This window comes from Lactuca virosa, chromosome 5 (assembly GCF_052849685.1).
Source record: "Lactuca virosa cultivar CGN04683 chromosome 5, Lactuca_virosa_CGN04683_v6, whole genome shotgun sequence".
Taxonomy (NCBI): Eukaryota; Viridiplantae; Streptophyta; class Magnoliopsida; order Asterales; family Asteraceae; genus Lactuca; species Lactuca virosa.
The window spans coordinates 392,864,657-392,884,810 of NC_136430.1; the positions used below are offsets into that span (position 1 = coordinate 392,864,657).

A 20,154-nucleotide genomic window follows, 5' to 3' on the forward strand; every position below is an offset into this window, starting at 1 on the left:
CAATTTGTATGCTAGTTAGGACAATGCTTTGGAAAAAATTGAAAATATGCATATGTAATAGAGAAAACATAGATCCAAATCATTTAGGGTTGCATGTGCACCATAGGAGTGTTATAGTGCTCAAAACCCAACAGTGGTATCAGAGCCTATGTTTGTTTTCTATTATATTTGATGCTTACTAGTTTTTCAAAGCTGAAAAAGTCGAAATTTTGGCCTCTGACTGGTGAACTCGCCGAGTACATGAACAGACTCAACGAGTCCACTCAGTAACAGAGCAACTCGACGAGTCCAGTTCATGTACTCGACGAGTTGAAGGCTCTGTTTGCAGAATTTTGAGTTTCTTGGCCTGGTTTGGATTGGGAACACTACCACAAACTATTTTGGATCATTGAAAATGTTTTTTTACGATATGGTAGTGCTTGTACTCATCCAACCATAAGATAATTGTCAAAGTTTTAAAATAATTATATGATAAACAAAATTGCTTTCAAATTGTTGACTAGAAATTATCTTGATTATGAGTTTAGTTACATCATAGATTATGTGATAATTTTAGTTGTTAGAAAAATGATCTAAATGAATTTTAATGACCTCCATAACGTGTCCTCAAGTTATGGAAAATGAAAGGTCTCATACATTAAAATCCAATTAAACTCATAAATTATGAATGTGAAGAGTTTTGACAAGTTTCAAAAACTTGCCCTCAAGTTTTGAAATTTGTAGAGTCACACTAATGAAACTTTAATTTCAAACCCTAGAGCTTTAAAAGTTAAAATTCAACCCTTATACTTTATAATATTATAAGTTTAATATATATATATATATATATATATATATATATATATATATATATATATATATATGTATGTATGTATGTATAAGACAAAGTCGGTCTTACCGTTAGTAGGCCTCATTCACGAAGTGGGTCTATAAGGGGGTATAAGGTTACTGCCTATAAAATGGTAGTTTAATGGGTGTCCACTCTCAGCCACCGCTTCCTTGACTGGTGGAGGGTCGTTAGCCGAACGGGTAGGATAGGACATTAATTCTCCCTCATTAAAAGTATAATGATAAAAAAAATATAAAGTAACTAAACTTTTATTAATTCCCAATCTTAGTTACTTTAGGAAAAATGTGAAATGGTGCTAATCCATGAAATTACACTTTGCACCTTGTTAAGTCGTTAGTGGAGCTTGTGTGGTTAACCGACACACTAATCTGGGACTGACAATGTGTGGAAAAGGGTAACTTGATGTTAATCATAGATCAATGGAACGTGTGTGGTTAACCGACACATTGATTAGGTGATTTGTAACATTGGGTGTATCATTCTAATTTGCATGGTTATTCACTCCTTGTTTGTGATCCTCGGTATCCCAGTCACAAACTTGAAGGGCACAATTGAGATTTAAACATGCCATTGAAAAGTTCAATGAATCTCAAAGATCTAAGAATTTCAAACCAATTAAAACTTAATAATCTATTTCGTTTTTCATGGTCGAAATTGGTAAATCGTCATTTACCTACCTTCAAAAATATTACAATTGGATTATGGCATCCCTCTTCGCAATTGTAGAATATTATGTTGGGTCCTAGCCTTAATATTTCATATTGGGTGTAATGTTAAGGATTATCAACTAATCTAAACTTTGTTCTTCTTCTTTTACAGATGTCTATCCTAAACAATGCTTCCAACCCAATCCCTTCATGCTCTTTCTCCCTCATGAACCTATGTGGGAGGGTCATTTTCAATGGCTCGAACTTCAATGACTGGATTCGAAACATCAGGATGGCTATTCGCTATGAGGATAAAGAATATGTCCTAGATAAAGAGCTCAAAGAGATTGATGTCACCATTGCTACTCCCAAACAAATCGCTGAACACACTACTCATGAAAGGGACGCGACAGAGGTGTCGTTTCTAATGATTGCAACCATGACTGTTGAGCTGCAGAAGTCCTATGAGGACTACTATCCTTATGAAATGTATCATGATTTGATGGAAAGATACCATCAAAGTGTTCGACAGGAGAGGTATGAGATCATTGCCTCCATGATCACATCCAAAATGAAGGATGGTGAACCTATCACGACCCACTTGCAGAAGATGCAGAGATTCGTGGATCGCTTGCTTAAATTGAATGTCAATTTTAATGAAGAGTTGGTCATAGATATTATTCTACACTCTTTACCTACTTGTTATGATCAGTTTCGTATGGCTTATCATATGAACGAGGAGGGGGTCACTCTTAGCAAGCTTCAAAGCCTTCTTAGGACTACAGAAAGCAACCTGAAAGGCAATTCGGTTGTGTCTACTCCTACTACTACTTCTGCCCCTATTCTGGCAATCGGACATGGGAAGGGAAAGAAGAGGAAGGCTCCCTATAAGAGCCGCAAGGGAAAGTCTCTTGATGGATCCTCTTCAAGTGGCACCAAAGTTGGTTCTGCTAATCCCTCTTCCAATTTGAAGGAAGCAGAGTGCTTCCACTGTCATGATAAAGGGCACTAGAAACGAAGCTGCCCCAAGTACTTGCAGGACATAAATGATGTCAAGATCAAGCCCTCCTTTGCAGGTATTTACACTATTCAATCTAATAACTCATCACATGCTAATTCTTGGGTCCTTGATAGAAGTTGTGGTATTCACATTTGTTCTGATTTGCAGGGACTAAAAAGAAGTAGGGATGTGGAGCACGGGAAGATAAACTTAATCATGGGAAATAGGAAAGTGTCGCCTATGACCAAGATTGCAGTTTATTCTTTATTGCTTAGTAATGGTTTAAATTTAGATTTAAATAATTGTTGTTACTCGGCCGATATTGCGAGGAATGTTATTTCCTTTCACAGTTTGTATAAACAAGGTTTTACATTTTCCTTTAATAATGAAAATGGTGGTATTTATGCTTATTGTAAAAGTGTTATTTATTTTGAAGCATTACCTTGCAATGGTATATATGAAACTGTGATGGTTGTAGATAAATTAGGAAATATTGTGTTGAATATTGATTCTTCCAATGATTTGGATAAGGCATGCTTGTGGCATTGTCGTCTTGGACATGTCAATAAGAAGCGCATAGCCTAACTCCAAAAGGATGGAGTTTTGGAGTCATTCGAGTTAAAGTCGGATGACACTTGCGAATCTTGTTTACTTGGAAAGATGACCAAGTCACCCTTCACTGGTACTTGTGAAAGGGGTGAAGGTCTGTTGGACCTCATACACATTGATGTGTGTGGACCATTCAGAACCGCCACAAGGGATGTTAACCGCTTCTATGTGACTTTTACAAATGATTATAGTAGATATGGGCATATTTACTTAATCAAGCATAAGTCGGAGACTTTTGAAAAGTTCAAGGAGTTTAAACAAGAAATGGAGAATCAATTGGACAGGAAGATAAAGATGCTGCGATCCGATCGAGGAGGAGAGTATCTTAGTATCGAGTTCCTTGACTATCTTAAGGAATGTGGAATTGTTTCACAATTGACGCCACCTAGGAAACTACAAATTAATGGCATGGCTGAGAGGCGCAATAGAACCTTTCTAGACATGGTTCGTTCCATGATGAGTCGAGCTTCATTACCTATCTCATTCTAGGGGTGTGCCTTAGAGACTGCCGCCCATATCCTTAATCTAGTCCCTACCAAAAAGGTTTCCAAAACACCTCACGAGATGTGGACAGGGAAAGTTCCCACATTAGACCACATCATAGTTTGGGGTTGCGAGACTTTTGTGAGAAAAGAAACGCACGACAAGCTCGAACCTCGGAGTGAGCGATGTACTTTCATCGGCTACCCACAGAAATCCTTTGGATATATCTTTTATATACTGAATGATAATGTTGTCTTCGTTGCGACGAGAGGAGTCTTTCGTGAGAGATAACTCATAGGCCAAGGAAACAGTGGGAGGCAAATTGACCTTGAAGAGCTTCAAGAGTAAGCGGTGAAGGAACCTCAAACACTAGAAATCAACGTGAGGAGGAAACTCCAGTTGATCCAATTAACGAGTCCTTACCTCTGAGGCGTTCCAGTAGAGTTAGGAATACACTTGAGTTTTATGGTTTCCATATTACTACTGAAGGTGATACATTTATCAGTGATAGCACACTGGTAAATTTGGATGAACCTAACAACTACAAGGAAGCCATGGCAGGCCCCAAGTCTGCAAAATGGAAAGAGCCTATGGACAGCGAGATTCAGTCCATGTATGAAAATTAAGTTTGGAACTTGGTTGACAATGTACCGGGCCGTAAGACAGTCGGGTGCAAATGGATCTTCAAGATAAAGACCAACATGGATGGGAAAGTACACACATATAAAGCAAGACTGGTTGCGAAGGGCTTTACTCAAACTCCAGGAGTTGACTATGATGAGACCTTCTTACCAGTAGCGAAGATTAAATCTATAAGGGTTATGTTGGCCATAACTGCATTTCATGATTATGAAATATGGCAAATGGATGTCAAAACCGCTTTCCTTAATGGAAATTTGGCTGAAGATGTTTACATGAGTCAGCCAGAGGGTTTTGTCAATGCAAAGTACCCTACTAAAGTGTGTAAGATTAAGAAATCCATTTATGGATTGACGCAAGCATCTCACAGATGAAATATTTGTTTTGATGAGAAAGTCAAAGAGTTTGGATTTTCGAGAAGCGAGGATGAGTCTTGTGTATATGTCAAAGCTAGTGGGAGTATAGTGAGCTTTCTGGTATTGTATGTAGATGACATACTGCTCATAGGAAACGACATCTCAACCTTGCAGGAGGTTAAGTCCTAACTTGGGAAGTGTTTCGCTATGAAGAATCTCGGAGAAGCTGCCTATATCCTGGGGATAAGGATATTAAGAGACAGGTGTAAAAGACTAATACGACTTAGTCAAAGTAGATACTTGGACAATGTGTTGAAGCGTTTCAGCATGGAGAACTCCAAGAAAGGTGACTTTCCTATCCAAGGCAATGCCAAACTGAGTAAGACTCAGAGTCCGAGTACAGAGGCTGAAATAGCAGAAATGAGTCATATACCATATGCTTCCGCAGTTGGTTCGATCATGTATGTTATGACTTGTACTCGCCCTGATGTGGCCTTTGTTTTGAGCATGGTCAGCAAATATCAATGTGGTTAAGAACATTCTTAAGTACCTACAGAGGACTAAGGACTGGGTCCTTACCCTCGGTGGGAGTGATGACTTGAGAGTGACAGGGTATAGTGACGCCAACTTTCAAACCGACAGAGATAATTTCCGCTCTCAGTCGGGCTGGGTGTTTACCCTGAATAGGGGAGCAGTGACGTGGAAAAGTTCCAAGCAAAATACTGTAGCTGATTGAACGTGAGAATCATATTACATAGTAGCAAGCGAAGCATCGAAGGAGGCGATATGGTTGAAAAACTTCATCGGAGACCTTGGAGTCATTCCATCCATAAAGGAGCCTATGGAGATTTTCTGTGATAATGAAGGGGCGGTTTCCTTAACCAAGGAACCGATAGATCATGGTAGATCTAGACATATCAATAGGAAATACCACTTCATAAGACATCAAGTTGAAGAAGGACACCTCATGGTAAAGGGGATATCGTCAGAGGACAACCCAACAGATCCTCTTACAAAAGGACTGACTAGGGTTAAGCACTTACAACATGCGAGGGGCATTGGGCTAAAGGACGATATTAGTTTTAGTAATTAGATAAATCAAAACTTGTAATAGCTAAATTTTAATTGACATTTGATGATTGAATAAAAGGAGTTTTATTTATAAGTAAAGTTACTGTCTTGTGTTAATTATTTACTATTGTTTCACTTTTCATGTTTCGACTGCCAGAATAATAAAATTATTATTATTATTATTATTATTATTATTCAAACTATCCACAGTCGTTCATATGTTGGAAGTAAGTATGAAATAAGACTGTCATGAGTTAGCTTGTAGATTGTCTGAGGAGTTAGACATAGCAAAAGTGTGCTACACCATTCATGAGTGCTCCTGAAATAAGATTTGAGTATTGGATTCAACCCGTGCTCAACTGAATTACTTCATGGATTTTATCACGAGTAATTGTGAGACGATAATATCATATAATATTCAAACCAAAATATACGAGCTGTTGACTACGAGTTGGTTGTGCATTGATGGCATGAAAACACATCAGTAACGTGATGTTATAAAACATGTCGTTGTGCAGGATTTGATGAGTAGTTAGTAAAAGCATATAATGTCAAAGTTTATATGTTCCTTTTATCCTAAGAGGATTAAAAGCGATATCTTGGTCCCCTCGATGATTCTATTTTGACTTACGTGTCGGGCCCGGTCAGAACTAAATTGATGTGTTCAGTTATGTTCTATGTCAGACGAATTGAAAATCGGGAAACAAATTGCAGGACAATAAGTATGACTATGTTCCACGTGTTTGTACGCATAGATATCTTTAGAATAGAGGAGTATATGATCCCTTATCTGAAGGACGTGTCACTGACTATGTCAGAGTTCAACAGCGGCTTTTGAAAGCTTACGATTGCTAAGTCGGATCCTGAAGTGCATTAGCAGTAATAGTTATTAGACTTATCCAAGTGGGAGACTGTTGGATTTGGTGTCTAAGCCCATAACTATAACTGGTATGTACTTGACCCGATTGTAGCATGGTTCTTTTGGGTTGCCTTCACCAGTGCAATTTGATAGGATGGATTTTGAGAATAAGGTTATTTATGGTTTATTAATATATTACAAGTATAATGTGTTAATACGAAATTATTTAATTATTTTTGATCAAGAATTAATTTGGAATTAATTTTGTGGTCAAATGAGACTAATTAAATACAAGGGGATTGATTATGTAAACCAATCATTCTTGTAGTGTAGGCCAATGATCCATGATTATGTAGATGGGCTAAACTAATCCATGGATAGTCCATGGAGGTTAAATCCATGGAGCATGAGAATGTGGAAAGTCATGGATTATTAGGGTTTACCAAGTGTAACCCTAGCATGTGCAATACTATAAATAGAACCCTCCATTAGCCAAAACCGGTTGCCTCTTCTCTTTGAGATAAGTAGCTTATTCTCTTAAGTCATCCTTTTGCATATTGGTGTTTGTGAACCATTAGAGGCATCACACTTGAGGTACTCAAGCTTTCAAAGGTCAAGAAATACAAGTCCTTCTAAAGGTATGTCATCTAACTAGATGTTTTATTCATTTGGCAATTTATATGCTAGTTAGGACAATGCTTTGGAAAAAATTGAAAATATGCATGTGTAATAGAGAAAACATAGATCCAAAGCACTTAGGGTTGCATGTGCACCATAGGAGTGTTATAGTGCTCAAAACCCAACAGAACGCCAGGTCCATAAGAGTTGGATCCCTGATTGATTGAGGTTTGTACACCTATGACTTGCGGCCGAGACGCTTCTGGGATTAAACCAAGCGCCTGTGGTGCGAACGGGTTGAAGATAGGTGGTTACTATACGAATAGCGGCATGTGAGGCAAGCCTGCCATGGTGGCGTTTGGGTAAATCATTGGTGAATACTGTGACTGTGGTTGAATATTGTGAGGGATCCAGGTTCCGGTCCCTGAAGTGTGTGGAAGCGATCGTTGCTGCGAAACAGGTATCTATGTTTGTTGTGTTTCAATAATTTGTGGAGCTGCGGTTACGATTGCTGCTGGTGGAGGTGGGTCAGCTGTTGGGCGTCATAGACTGGCCATGTAGGCTGTCGCCGTTTCAGCTGCAGAGTTGGATGGTGTCTGTGAAACTGGCGTGCGATTTGAAGCGTGTTCTTCCTGGGTTGGAACTTTCCCGCCGTCTAACGGCTGCATTGGACGTACTGGGCTCGTTTCTGGTACTTTTGACGTCGTTGGAATCTCGTCTGCCATCGTTGCTCTTTGGGTTTGCTTCGTGGATGTATCGTTCTGGAGATACGTCCGGATGGCGCCAAATGTTGTGATATGTCAGAGATAGTTGAATTGAGATCAAAGGTGGAAGTTGTTGATTCCTTCTCCTGATGTCACAGTACCAAAGAGAAAGATGATCGTTAGTCAACGTCCGGGAGGGATTCCCAGGGAGAAGCTCCGACGATCAAGTTAGTATGGATTTTGAGAGAAGTGAGTGTAATTCTTAGAGAGAAAAGTTATATGTCCCCCTCCTCATGAAGAAGAAGGGTCCTTTTATACCTGGTTGCGAGGAGTGTGCCTCATAACTGATTCTGTTGAGCATTGCCTCCTTGGGTGCGACGTGGCGATCCGTATTGAAGGATCTCCTGTCACACCTTTTTGCCTCGTCCCCTCATTGGCTAAAGGGGAATCTTTGATATTATGATCATCGTGGCTGTCGTCAGATGGACAAGTGGAACTCTCTGATTGGTCCCACGCTTGTCGGGGTATTTTTCCCAGGAGAAGAAAGCAAGGCGCAGCTCTGCGCCTTAACCGCCATAGTAATGACTCGGCGTTAGCGAAGGCCCGACCTTGGTTCTAGACTGGACATGACCAGGTTCTAGCCAAGCCAAGCTTGGCGTTAGTTTGACTTCTCTTTTTTGACGTTCCCCCTGAGGGATACGTTAACAATATATATATCCTAGGATGTAGGATTTCCATGGTAATTATATTGCACACCCCCAAACCAGGATGGCGGAAACGTCCGGGGGTGGATGACTTTCATGTATTGTATCATAACAATTGTGTAATAGTAAAGAAAGCAAACATAACCATCATATATATATATATATTTGAAAAAGTTACAACATTGTAAGTGTTACATGTTTCAAAAGTCAATTACAATATGATGACAAAAGATTTGTTTGACGCCTTAGCGCCCCATCCTCAAAAGCTGGTGGTTACCTGTTTTACCGATTCCCTGAGAATACAAGTTGTTTGAAAAAGTGTCAACAATTAAATTGGTGAGTTCATAAGAGTTTGTATGAAAAATAGTAAGCCTTTCCGTGACAAGATATCGTGTTTGTTTCCAGAAAATCCGATATTTTTTAATAAATGAGATGTAAGCCGTTCACTTGTAAAATGATGGTGTTTATTCCAGAAAATCCAATATTTTCCATAGATATGAATTGTAGTCTTAAATGTTACAAGATCGAAATGTAACAGTGTTTTCCATACTTAAAATAGTAATATATAGTTTTATTCGTATATAAAACCGTTTGAAGAAATGTGTTTTCGTGTAAAATATATGTATTGTCGTTTCCCCATGTGAGTTCTCATAACCGTGCTAAAAATGAATTTGCCTGCTCGACGTTCTTCAGGCGTCGAAACGTTTATGACATTTTTCAACCATAACCTGCCGGTCTGACTGTAGCTAACAGTCAGGGTGTGGGATCATCAGTCTCGTATAGATCTATACATAAGTATCACGCTCTCTTACGGTAAATTACGGTTATAAAAAAGGACTTTCGTTTATACATTAGTTAGGTACGATGAAGACAATGTCTCACAAATTTATTCAACGAGTGTACGTTTTTTTGTAATGAAAACGTTTGTATATGTAATTATCCCATTTTTCTAGGATAATATAGAAAATGACGTAAAATAATTATATATGTACTTTATATAATTACACCCTTTGCTCATCGGGTTACAAAGGTGGTAAAGTTTCATAAACTATTTTTATATAGTTTAATGAAATGAACGTTTTGTACTCAATATATATATATATATATATATATATATATATATATATATATATATATATATATATATATATAAGAATAATGTAGTGTATTTTCTAACTGTTTTTCATATTTTTACGTTTTCATCAAAATGTTGTATGCAAAAATATACGAGGTTGGTAGTAAATCCATTTCACGTATTTATCACTTTTCGTAAAAATAGTAAATAAACGTATTTAAATGTTTGCGTTTTAACGTAAATTTTCTTGTGTGTTACTTGTATCCCCCCCCCCCCTAAAACATAGAAAAAATCTTTAAAAATGTAGGGGTATGAACTCACATCGAGTGTGATCGTGATTAGTTAATGAGACGACGGTGAAGATCTTCAAGCTACGAATACTCGAGAATGATCGTATCCTAAGCGTTTCAACACATACTAATGTGTGCAAATTAGAATGAACTAACATGAAAGTGTTATAAACAATAGATTATATAAGAAACACTTACCAAAGCTTCTTAAGACTCAACTTGAAGAATGCTTCCTGGAATGTTTGAACTTGAGTTTTGAGAGGAAAAGAAACTTGATGTTTGAGAGGAAACTTAATTGTGAAGGTGTTTAACTGAGAATGAGGTTGTGAAATGGTCTCTAAATCGTGGTTATATATGAGGAAAAGAGGGTAAGGTGAAATGATGTTTACGTTGGTAAATGTAATTTATCTTCTTGGGAAAATAATCCACCGATCAAGTGGCACAAAATAACTACTTTTCCGTGAGGTTTTCGGTCCAAGCATCACCAAAATCAAAGGTGATTTCGGCCAAACACCAACCAAAATCACTTGTGATTTCGGTCTTGGCACAAACCGAAATCACATGTGATTTCGGCCTAGTGCCAACCGAAATCCTATGTCTTTGTGGTTTTACTCTTTTAACCCTTGACTCATTTAATTCATTGTTGACTTGTTGACTTGGGAAAGTTTATTACATCATGGTTTTTAACATGTATATTAACTTATATAAACATGTTCACTTGGCTTTCAAAGTTCTATTGCATCAAGTTACGTTGTGAATTCACTTGTACACGATTAAAATTTAGACCTTGCTTGTTCTAAATTTTTTTAGTTGTCACATGTATGTCTGAATTGTTGTGTATATGTCCATATGGATGGTTGGGTTGAGGCCGTATGCCAACAAACCCGGTAGGTTGGGTTGAGATCGGAAGTCAACATACCCGGTATGGTGATGTTGAGGCCAAGTACATACAAACCTGGATGGGTGGGTTGAGGCCACGTGCCAACAAACCCTGGATGGTTGGATTGAGGTGTTACTGCTCTGTGCTGTAAACCACAAAACCCGATATGGTTGGGTTGAGGTCAAAGACCAACAACCCTATATGCATGCTTGTAATATATCAGTGATTGTTTGTATTATGGGGTATTTTGGGAAGCTCGCTAAGCTTTGACTTCCAGTGTGGATTTCAATGTTTCAGGTACTTTTAATGAGTAGGGTAAGACGAAGGTGTGATTGTACACATCATCCCGCAGTTTATGTTAATTGATAGTTTGATTCGATGTTTTGACTTATTATGATTTGTAAACAATGTTTTGGTAACTTTTGGATGTATGGATTTGTGTTTTAAAAATTAAATTTTTCTCTAATTTTTGGGACGTTACAATATAATCCTAAAAGGGACCTCATGGATCCATAAAGTTGCTAATTTTATGGAATTTTTCCATCCAAACTTCCACACTCTTGAAGAAATAGGACAATAAACTTAGATCCAGAAGCTTTGAATAAAAATCATGGATCTTGAATACTAACAAGAGTCCAAGGAATGCACAAGATGCCGATGATGATGTTTCCTTAATGGATCAACACACTAGATACCTTCTTCTTCTTCTTTAAGATACCAAAACACCAAAATGAGCCAAGAATCACCAAGAGAGTTTAGGGTCAGTGTTTTATGAGGTTTGAGGGTAATGGAGGTTGTTAAGGAACCTTAGATTCGAGTTAATGGGGTTTAAATATGAAGAAAACCCTAAAAGATCATGGGCTTGGGGCAGAACAGATGACACGTCGTGGCCATACCACTGGCATGTCACGACACTCATCAAATGCACACGTTCTTGATTTGGCTCGTATGTCGTGACCACCCTATGGTCACGTTGTGGCACATGATGTTTCCCAAAAATCATGTATTTGCCTCATTGGTTCCCTACACTAACCCAATCTGGAAAACGGGTGTTACACTCATAGATATCCACGTCGCATGATTAGATCTGTCAATTCCATGGGTGGGTTGGGTTTTGACCCTGATTTGGTCTAAACTCGTAAGAATTTATGGGTTTGGAATTTAATTTTTGATTCATTTACCGTTTACGATCCATTCGCGTTTACATTTTTATTTGATGGGTTATGTATCTATCATTGTTGATTCGCTCCATTTATATATATATATATATATATATATATATATATATATATATATATATATATATATATATATATATATATACACACACACACACATGTAGGATCAAGTAGGACCTCAAAAAAATGGTAGAAACCGTGAGGATAATTTTTGGCCTTAATATTGAAAAAATAAATGGTCAGAATTTAATTTTATTTATCGTCAAAATCTCACGAGATGATATGACATTTTCGTAATTAATTGCGAGATTTTGATAATTTTCGGGGAAGGTTAATTGTTTGGAGGATACAAGTGATAAAAACAAAAAGATTAAAAGAAAAATGAAAAATGAAAATGAAAATTCGGCCATGTGGCCTTGCAGGAGCTGACACGTGCCCCCACCTGACAAGTGTCCAACCCTTATAGACTGGTGAGTATTTTTTACACCCGCTTTGTTTTCAGCCATAACTTTTTTTTTGAAAAAAAAATCTGAAAAAACCAAATTTCTTAAAATTTAATTCTCTACAAAATGGACACAGTCATGAAAATTTGAAAAAAAAAATATATTTTTTATTTTTTATATTTATTAAAAACCCCAAAAAAAATTCTCCAAAAATTATAAAAATTTAAGGAATACGTCTACTCACTATTCTAATAACTTTGTAAAAAGAATTTTTAAAAAGTAAGATGTTTTAGATACCAAACTTTATTTTAAAAGATTAAAAGTTTTTTTAAAAAATGTTGAACCTAATATGAAACAAATAGAGATGATTCAAACTATTTATGATTCAAAAATATTATGATTCAATATGTTTATGATCATTAACTTGTTATGATAAATACTTTGATTAAAATATTTAACGATCCTTAATTATTATATTTTTTCATGATTCAAATTCAAAAATTATAATGATCCAAATGTTGTATTGAACAAAAACATTATTTAATTCAATATATTATGATACAAATTAAAATAATCCAAAAATATATGATCCATAATATCGTTATGATTCAAAAAAAAGTATGAACGGAAATTATTATGATCCTTAATATTCTTCTTATTTAAAATTTTATAATTGTTAAACATTAAAACTCAAACCGATATTTAGTTTAAAAAATCAAAAAACAAAAATCAAAAAACAAAAAAAACCCCTACTATCTTCAAGTATGTAGTAAAGATATTAAAAAAAACAAAAAAACAAAAAAAAAACAAGAAAAACAAAAAAAAAACAACTTAAAAAAAAACAAAAAAAATTAAAATCTTTAAAACCGAGAATGTATCTATTTTAAAAAAATGATTTTTTGTTAAAGAAAAATAAAAAATAATAAAAAAAAACGAAAAAAAAACCAAAATAAATGAAAAAGAAAATAAAAACTCATTTAAATGACGGTCCATGAACGTTCATCGCAAATGATTATTACATCGAGTCTATATTACATTTCATGTACGTGCGCCGCGTGCGAACGCGTCACGACCAAGTAAATGGATTTGACCTTTGTGCCCTTGACGAAATAATTGTTAGAGAATAATCATCGCGGTTCCTACCAAAATTTGGGTTCCTACCGTATTCGGACCATATATATATATATATATATATATATATATATATATATATATATATATATATATATATATATATATATATATTACTTGTGTAAGTAAAAAAAGTAATTCTATTATATTTGATTTTGAGTATTAAGGCTAGTCGGTGTGGGCAACGTCTACACCGGCGTTTTTAGCTAAAAACAAAGAAACAGGCGTTAAAAGAAGGTGGTGACGGCAACAAGAAGCAACGGCAGACGTACAACACCCAAAAATGGTGAGGGGGGAGGGGGAGGGGGTCGGTATTTGTGCGTTATAACGCCCAAAAGACATTGCTCATACCCCGCACTCTAAGAAAAGTAAGTCATGTTATAATAAACATTTATCTTTTTTGATTTGTGGCATACACTAAAATTGTAAAAGGATTGGGATAATGGGTTACGTATTCATTGATTCGTTAGATATTATGGATTCGATTAGTCAAAACCTACATGATTATTAGAGTAGAGTAGATCATATTTAATAACTTGTTAAAAAAGTTTGTATCAAAGGTGATTCACTTTAAACACGTTCCATTGACGAGTCTACGCATTATGAGGGGGTTAGGCCGTAAGGGTATGTAAGATTTAAACATTGACGAGTCTACGCATTATAATGGGGCAAGGCTTTAAGGGTACCACCTGATACCGATGGGCTAGAAGCCATTTGGTATCAGCTATCTACCTGATTGTATGGAGTAGGGACGGCTTACATTGATGATCTACAAGGAAATAAAAATAAAAATAAAAGTAATCAACCGATATGTGATTAAATGCTAATTTTTCCACTAATGTCATGACACCACTCACTCTCTTTTTCTTACTATGATAAATTAAGATACAACTATTAGAATATATGCGGAGCTTATATGAAACTTACATGGTCATGAAAATCTTCCCATAATTCCCTCCAACCTAAATATATTAGTTATTAGAAATGTGGGTATAACCGTATAAGTATATTAGAAGTAAGAAATTTCGGTATCCGCCATAAGTTACGCTTTTGATATTTTGATAGAAACTAACAATATTACATAAGAGACTAGCTGTGTTTGGCGCGCCACAGCTAGCTGATAAGCTAGCATATTTTTCGAGCTTTTTTATGTTGTCGTGTTTGGCAAGCCAAAAAGTAGCTTATAAACTAGCTTTTTAGGAGTTTTTTTAAAATTTTCCAAATACACCCCTTAATTAATTATAGAAACACATACTCTTACATGTCTTTTTATGTAATTTTATATATTTCAGCTAGCTTTTCAGCTAGTTTTAACAAACGTTATTTTTTATCAGCTAGCTTTTCAGCTATCAGATAGCTTTTTATTTAACAGCTAGCTTTTCAGCTAACAGCTAGCTTTTCAGCTAGTACGCCAAACATAGCCTAAAAAAGTATTTCAATGCCATGAAATTTCGAAGAAAAAAATGATAAATTTTTGGTTTTTCTATTAATCGGCAAAAACATACTCTAGTTCTATTTTCTAATTCTATATTTTCGTCAAACGTTTTTTTGGTACACAAAATTTTGGTTTGAATATGGTCGAAAATAAAGCTTTTACACATAAAGACATGTATGGAAGTTTTGAAATTTTTTATAGAAGCTCACATTCACAGAAAAAAAAATGCAAACAAGCGATTATATTTATTTTAGCTTGAATTATTGTTGCATGCATTTCATGAGCAAAAGAAATAATGGATGATAGAGACTCACATTCATATCTGTCCATGATAATAATATTCTGTCGATTACAGCCACAATATACAACCACCAATACTACTATTGATCCTCATGGTTCATGCATAATCCCGACCATATCTCCCACATTTTTTAAGCACGATAATGAAGAAATTTTCGTGTTATATATATATATATATATATATATATATATATATATATATATATATATATATATATATATATATATATATATATATATATATATATATAGAGAGAGAGAGAGCTAGGTTCATTTGTTTAAACTAATTATTGTGTTATTGTATGCATAAATGTGGGCCAATCAAAATTAAATAAAAAATTAAATAATTAAATAAATAAATAAGGGTAATTTAGTAATTTGATTAGTAACTTCCAATAATAATCCCTATAATCATGGTATTGACTTTTAACCTAATTTCTCCAGGTTTATATCTAGAGTCGCTCAATCTCCACCAATTACAAGCCCTAGCCGATGATACAAAGCCGTCGCCACCATCGTCCGCCCCAAACACCTTCCTTCTATCTTCCTTCTTCTCGATTTTGTTTCTCTGACCTAGGACCATCGTGGTTACATTTTGGGCATATCCAGAGGGGAGAGAATATAAAGAGGAAAAAGGAATAAAGAAAAGTCAAACCACATTGTAGAGAATAAAGGGCCAAAAACGAACACATAATAGAGAGAGAGAGAGAGAGATTCTTGAATAATCGTGTCGAATCAGAAAAGATGGGTTCGGATACAGGTCTAGAGAACTCGAAGCGGTTTCTAGCGACATGGTTGATCGAAGGTTTGGTGGCAGGGCTATCGGTTATGGGGTTATGCGCTGCTTGGCCGGAGCTCTCCCCTCTGAGTATTGTTGGGAGGAAGAAGAAGAGGCCCATTCGTGTATACATGGATGGCTGCTTTGATATGATGCATTATGGCCACTGCAACGCACTCTGCCAAGCACGTGCTCTGGGAGATCAATTGATTGTTGGCGTTGTCAGCGATGCTGAAATCATTGCAAACAAAGGCCCTCCGGTTACCCCTCTTCATGAAAGGTTCTCTACATCCTCTTCATTTTCAATCAAAATTCCTGCTTTTCCTTTTACCAAATTACCTTGTCTGTGAAAATGTTATGTGTTGGTCTCATGGTAAATTGGTAGCCTTGTCCCTTATCAGGGTTCCTCTTAGATCCCATTCGGCGCAATGCTGTTCTTTTCTTTACTTTGGAGATTGATGCAGACGTTGATTCTTTCAAAATTAGGCTGCATGCATTGTTTCTAGTGTGTATATAGTTGATGCATTTGCTTAAATTCTTGTACGTTTTTAGGTGTACAACCTCTTTTTCTGGAAATCTTTCATGGATAATGATTTATGGTGCTTGTCCAATGATGTATTCTCATTTATATAAATTTAGATATCATTAGTAGAGTGGAAATAAGTAGTAAACTAAAAGGGAACACAGCATATGATAAATGAGGAGCCTTTACAACCTTGATTGCATCTTCTTCAAGCTAGCAAGATTATGATGGCTATATGTGAGCTTAGGATTAGTACTGAATGAAACATGATAGTGTCTAAAGTCTGTAATCTTATCACTGAACATCAAAGTATATATATATATATATATATATATATATATATATATATATATATATACTTATACCAGACATTGTAATGTTTGATATGGTTTTGAATTTTGTTTTCTTATCTTAGGATGATTATGGTGAGTGCTTTGAAATGGATAGATGAAGTCATTCCTGATGGAACTGACGCATATGCCCTTGCAAAGAAAGCAGGTCGATATAAGCAAATAAAACGAACAGAAGGAGTATCAAGCACAGACATTGTTGGTATGCATATATATCATACTATATAACATAACAGATTAAGTCAAAAAACTTATCTTAGTTTTTGTAATATTTGGTTAAATACAGGGAGGATGCTTCTATGTGTAAGGGAGAGGACAAGTGGTGATAGCCCTAGTCATGCTTCCTTGCAAAGACAGTTTAGCCATGGCCATGGCCAGAAGAAATTTGATGATGCTGGTTCAGGAAGTGGGACCCGTGTCTCTCATTTTCTTCCTACATCTCGCAGGATTGTTCAGTTTTCTAATGAAAAGGTAATACTAATACTACTACTAATAATAATAATAGTATTTTCTTGTTTTTTTTTGCTTGACAGAATTCGATGTGGTGTTTATTGCTTGAAATTGCCATGGAAAGAAGATTAAGCAATAACAATGAGTGGTTGTATTTCTCATTTGTAGGTATACATGAAATCAAGAAGAAGAATGTTCTTGGCTGGGAAGGGTACATATGAGACTTACAACATTCTACTGGAATGGAATCTTGAATTCCGATTATGTCAGAATAGAATCTTGAAGATGAACATTCTACGGGATGAAGATGAACAATGACCACCAATCTTCCAAAAAGAATGGATTATTCTAGCAGAATAATAGTATATTCTGGTAGAATGATTTATATATTTGTATTTCTTTGTTATTAATAAGTGTAACATTCTCATAGAATAGTATATAAATTTTTTTCTTTTCTAAGAATGTAATGAAATTTTTTTTAACTTGTATCCAAAATTTTGTTATTCTTCAAGAAGTTCATTAAATCAAAATATATATTATGTCAGAATGTATATTCTTGTATGGTTCAATAATTTTTGTTATTTTTCTATATATTGATAAACATATTCCGTCAGAATTTCCGACTTAGGAGAATTATCATTCATACAATCAGATTTTTAAAATTAATACAATCTATTTTCCCTTAAAATATGCAATTTTCCTTAAAATATGCAAATTTCCTTTATTAAATCTATATTAACTGACTAAAATACCATTCTAGTTAAATTAGATGGTATTTTTCAATTATATTTAATTCAATAATATGTAATAATCACTTTCTTAAAATAAGTAAAATGATTGGTCCACAATCATTCATACAATAACACAATAATTAGTTAGAATAGAATAACCTAGGCCTATATATATATATATATATATATATATATATATATATATATATATATATATATATATATATATATATATATATATATATATATATATATATATGGAAAAATTCAATAGAGAACCATAATTATTGATTCTTCAAAGAACCAAATTTTTTTTTTCAATTTCTAGAGCTTATTCTTTATCGAAAAAAAAAATCTAAAAATATCTAAATTCATATGTTAACATTGTGAATGTGAAAAATATTTTCCGGATTCACCGTGTGAATCCGGATTCACATTGTGAATTTTCAAAGATTCACATTGTGAATTTGACGAAAAAAAAGTCGAATTTGATATCATTGGAAAAAGGATAAAAAGTTATGAATTTCTGTATTTTTAGTTTTTTTTTTGATAAAAAATAAGTTTTAAAAGTTGAAAAAAAGATTGGTTCCTTGGTTCCTTGGTTAATTATGGTTCTCTATTGAACTTCACCCTATATATATATATATATATATATATATATATATATATATATATATATATATATATAGAGAGAGAGAGAGAGAGAGAGAGGAAAAGTGAATATACCCTTAAGGTATATAAGGTTAGGTACCCATTTCTCAAAACTACTTAGGTTTAGTTTTGAATAGTGATTTAATTTTCTAAAATAAAAACAATTTACTAAAATAAAATTCCTACATTTTTCCTTATTCACACATAACATACAACTCGATTTTGTCCTTGATTTTCGAATTATTCCATGTTCATCGTTCTTAAAGAAAAATCGTCCACACCAAAAAACGAATTCATAGCAATCAAAATTCTCAGAAACAAGAATCAAACGACACTAAATCAATTCACGAGTACAGTGGGGATTGAATTTCTGAGAAAAATAAAACAATTTTCGTGTTCACTTTTAACTCCAGTTCAATTGACATGTATTGTCATTCGATCACATAACGATTTCAAAGAATTCTTAATTCAAAGAAACTTTTAATTCATAGGAAAAACAAAGAAGTTTCAAGTCACTGACAATTCAAATGGTAAAACGATTTGAAAGAAAAAAAAACCACAGGAAGTATGATCACAGAAAAAATCTCAGTTCACTTCGCATTCGCCTGATACTGCATCCTCTGTTTTCTGTTCTTGAATTTTAGAGCATTTCCAAGTAAGTGATTGATAACCATGCTTAAAAATTAACATTTAATGTTTAATTTTTTTGTGTTATTGGAAATATTAATAACAATGCTTAAAATTAACATAAAAAATTAAATTTTTGGATTTTTTTAAAATAAAAATTTTTGATTTTTAAAAAGTGCAGATTTTAAATTTTTTTTAGAATGGATGTTTTTTTTTTAAATTTGAAAAAAAAACCCATTTTATTTACTCACATATAAACACAATAGTACAAATTTTTTATTCAATACAAAATGAAATATAAAAAAAAAACAAAAAATGCTACAGATTTTCAAGGCTTTTAAATTTCTTCGTGTCAAGATTTTCATATTTTCTTCAATTTAGCCCTTTTCACATCTTCATTATTTTCCACAAATTCTTCTAAATCTACAAGATTAAAAAAAAATGATTAATGCAAAAACACTCACAAAAGTGCATATGTATATATCATGTAATATTCACATGTGATTATATCATGTATGATTCACATGTGATTATATAATGTGATAATCACATGTGATTGTATCTTTTAAGATTCAAATGTGAATTTCACAAGAAAATGTTTTAAAAAAAATTAACAAACAACACTCACACAAAATACATGTGTTTATATAGACGTAATTCATATGTGATTCACTTGTAATTTACACGTTATTCGTATATGATTCACTTGTTATTTACACGTAATTTGTATGTGAATTACATGTGATTTACTTGCGAATCACACTTAATTCAT

The 20,154-nt window shown here is 34.4% G+C and overlaps 1 protein-coding gene across 1 annotated transcript; it reads left to right on the top strand.

Moving 5' to 3' along the window:
* Window positions 1–15,942: 15,942 nt before the first annotated feature.
* LOC145113807 (ethanolamine-phosphate cytidylyltransferase-like) lies at window positions 15,943–17,691 on the top strand. Its single transcript, XM_079049858.1, has 4 exons — window positions 15,943–16,330; window positions 16,989–17,125; window positions 17,210–17,394; window positions 17,542–17,691. The coding sequence occupies exons 1-4, from the start codon at window positions 16,017–16,019 to the stop codon at window positions 17,689–17,691; spliced, it is 786 nt and encodes a 261-aa protein (XP_078905984.1). The 5' UTR covers window positions 15,943–16,016.
* The last annotated feature ends 2,463 nt before the right edge of the window (window positions 17,692–20,154 follow it).

Excerpts from the sequence above, each read along its gene's own strand:
- LOC145113807 (XM_079049858.1), top strand. The coding sequence starts at position 16,017 with ATGGGTTCGGATACAGGTCTAGAGAACTCGAAGCGGTTTCTAGCGACA. Across the intron at positions 16,331-16,988 it reads GTTACCCCTCTTCATGAAAG|GATGATTATGGTGAGTGCTT; the intron begins GTTCTCTACATC and ends TTCTTATCTTAG. Across the intron at positions 17,126-17,209 it reads ATCAAGCACAGACATTGTTG|GGAGGATGCTTCTATGTGTA; the intron begins GTATGCATATAT and ends GGTTAAATACAG.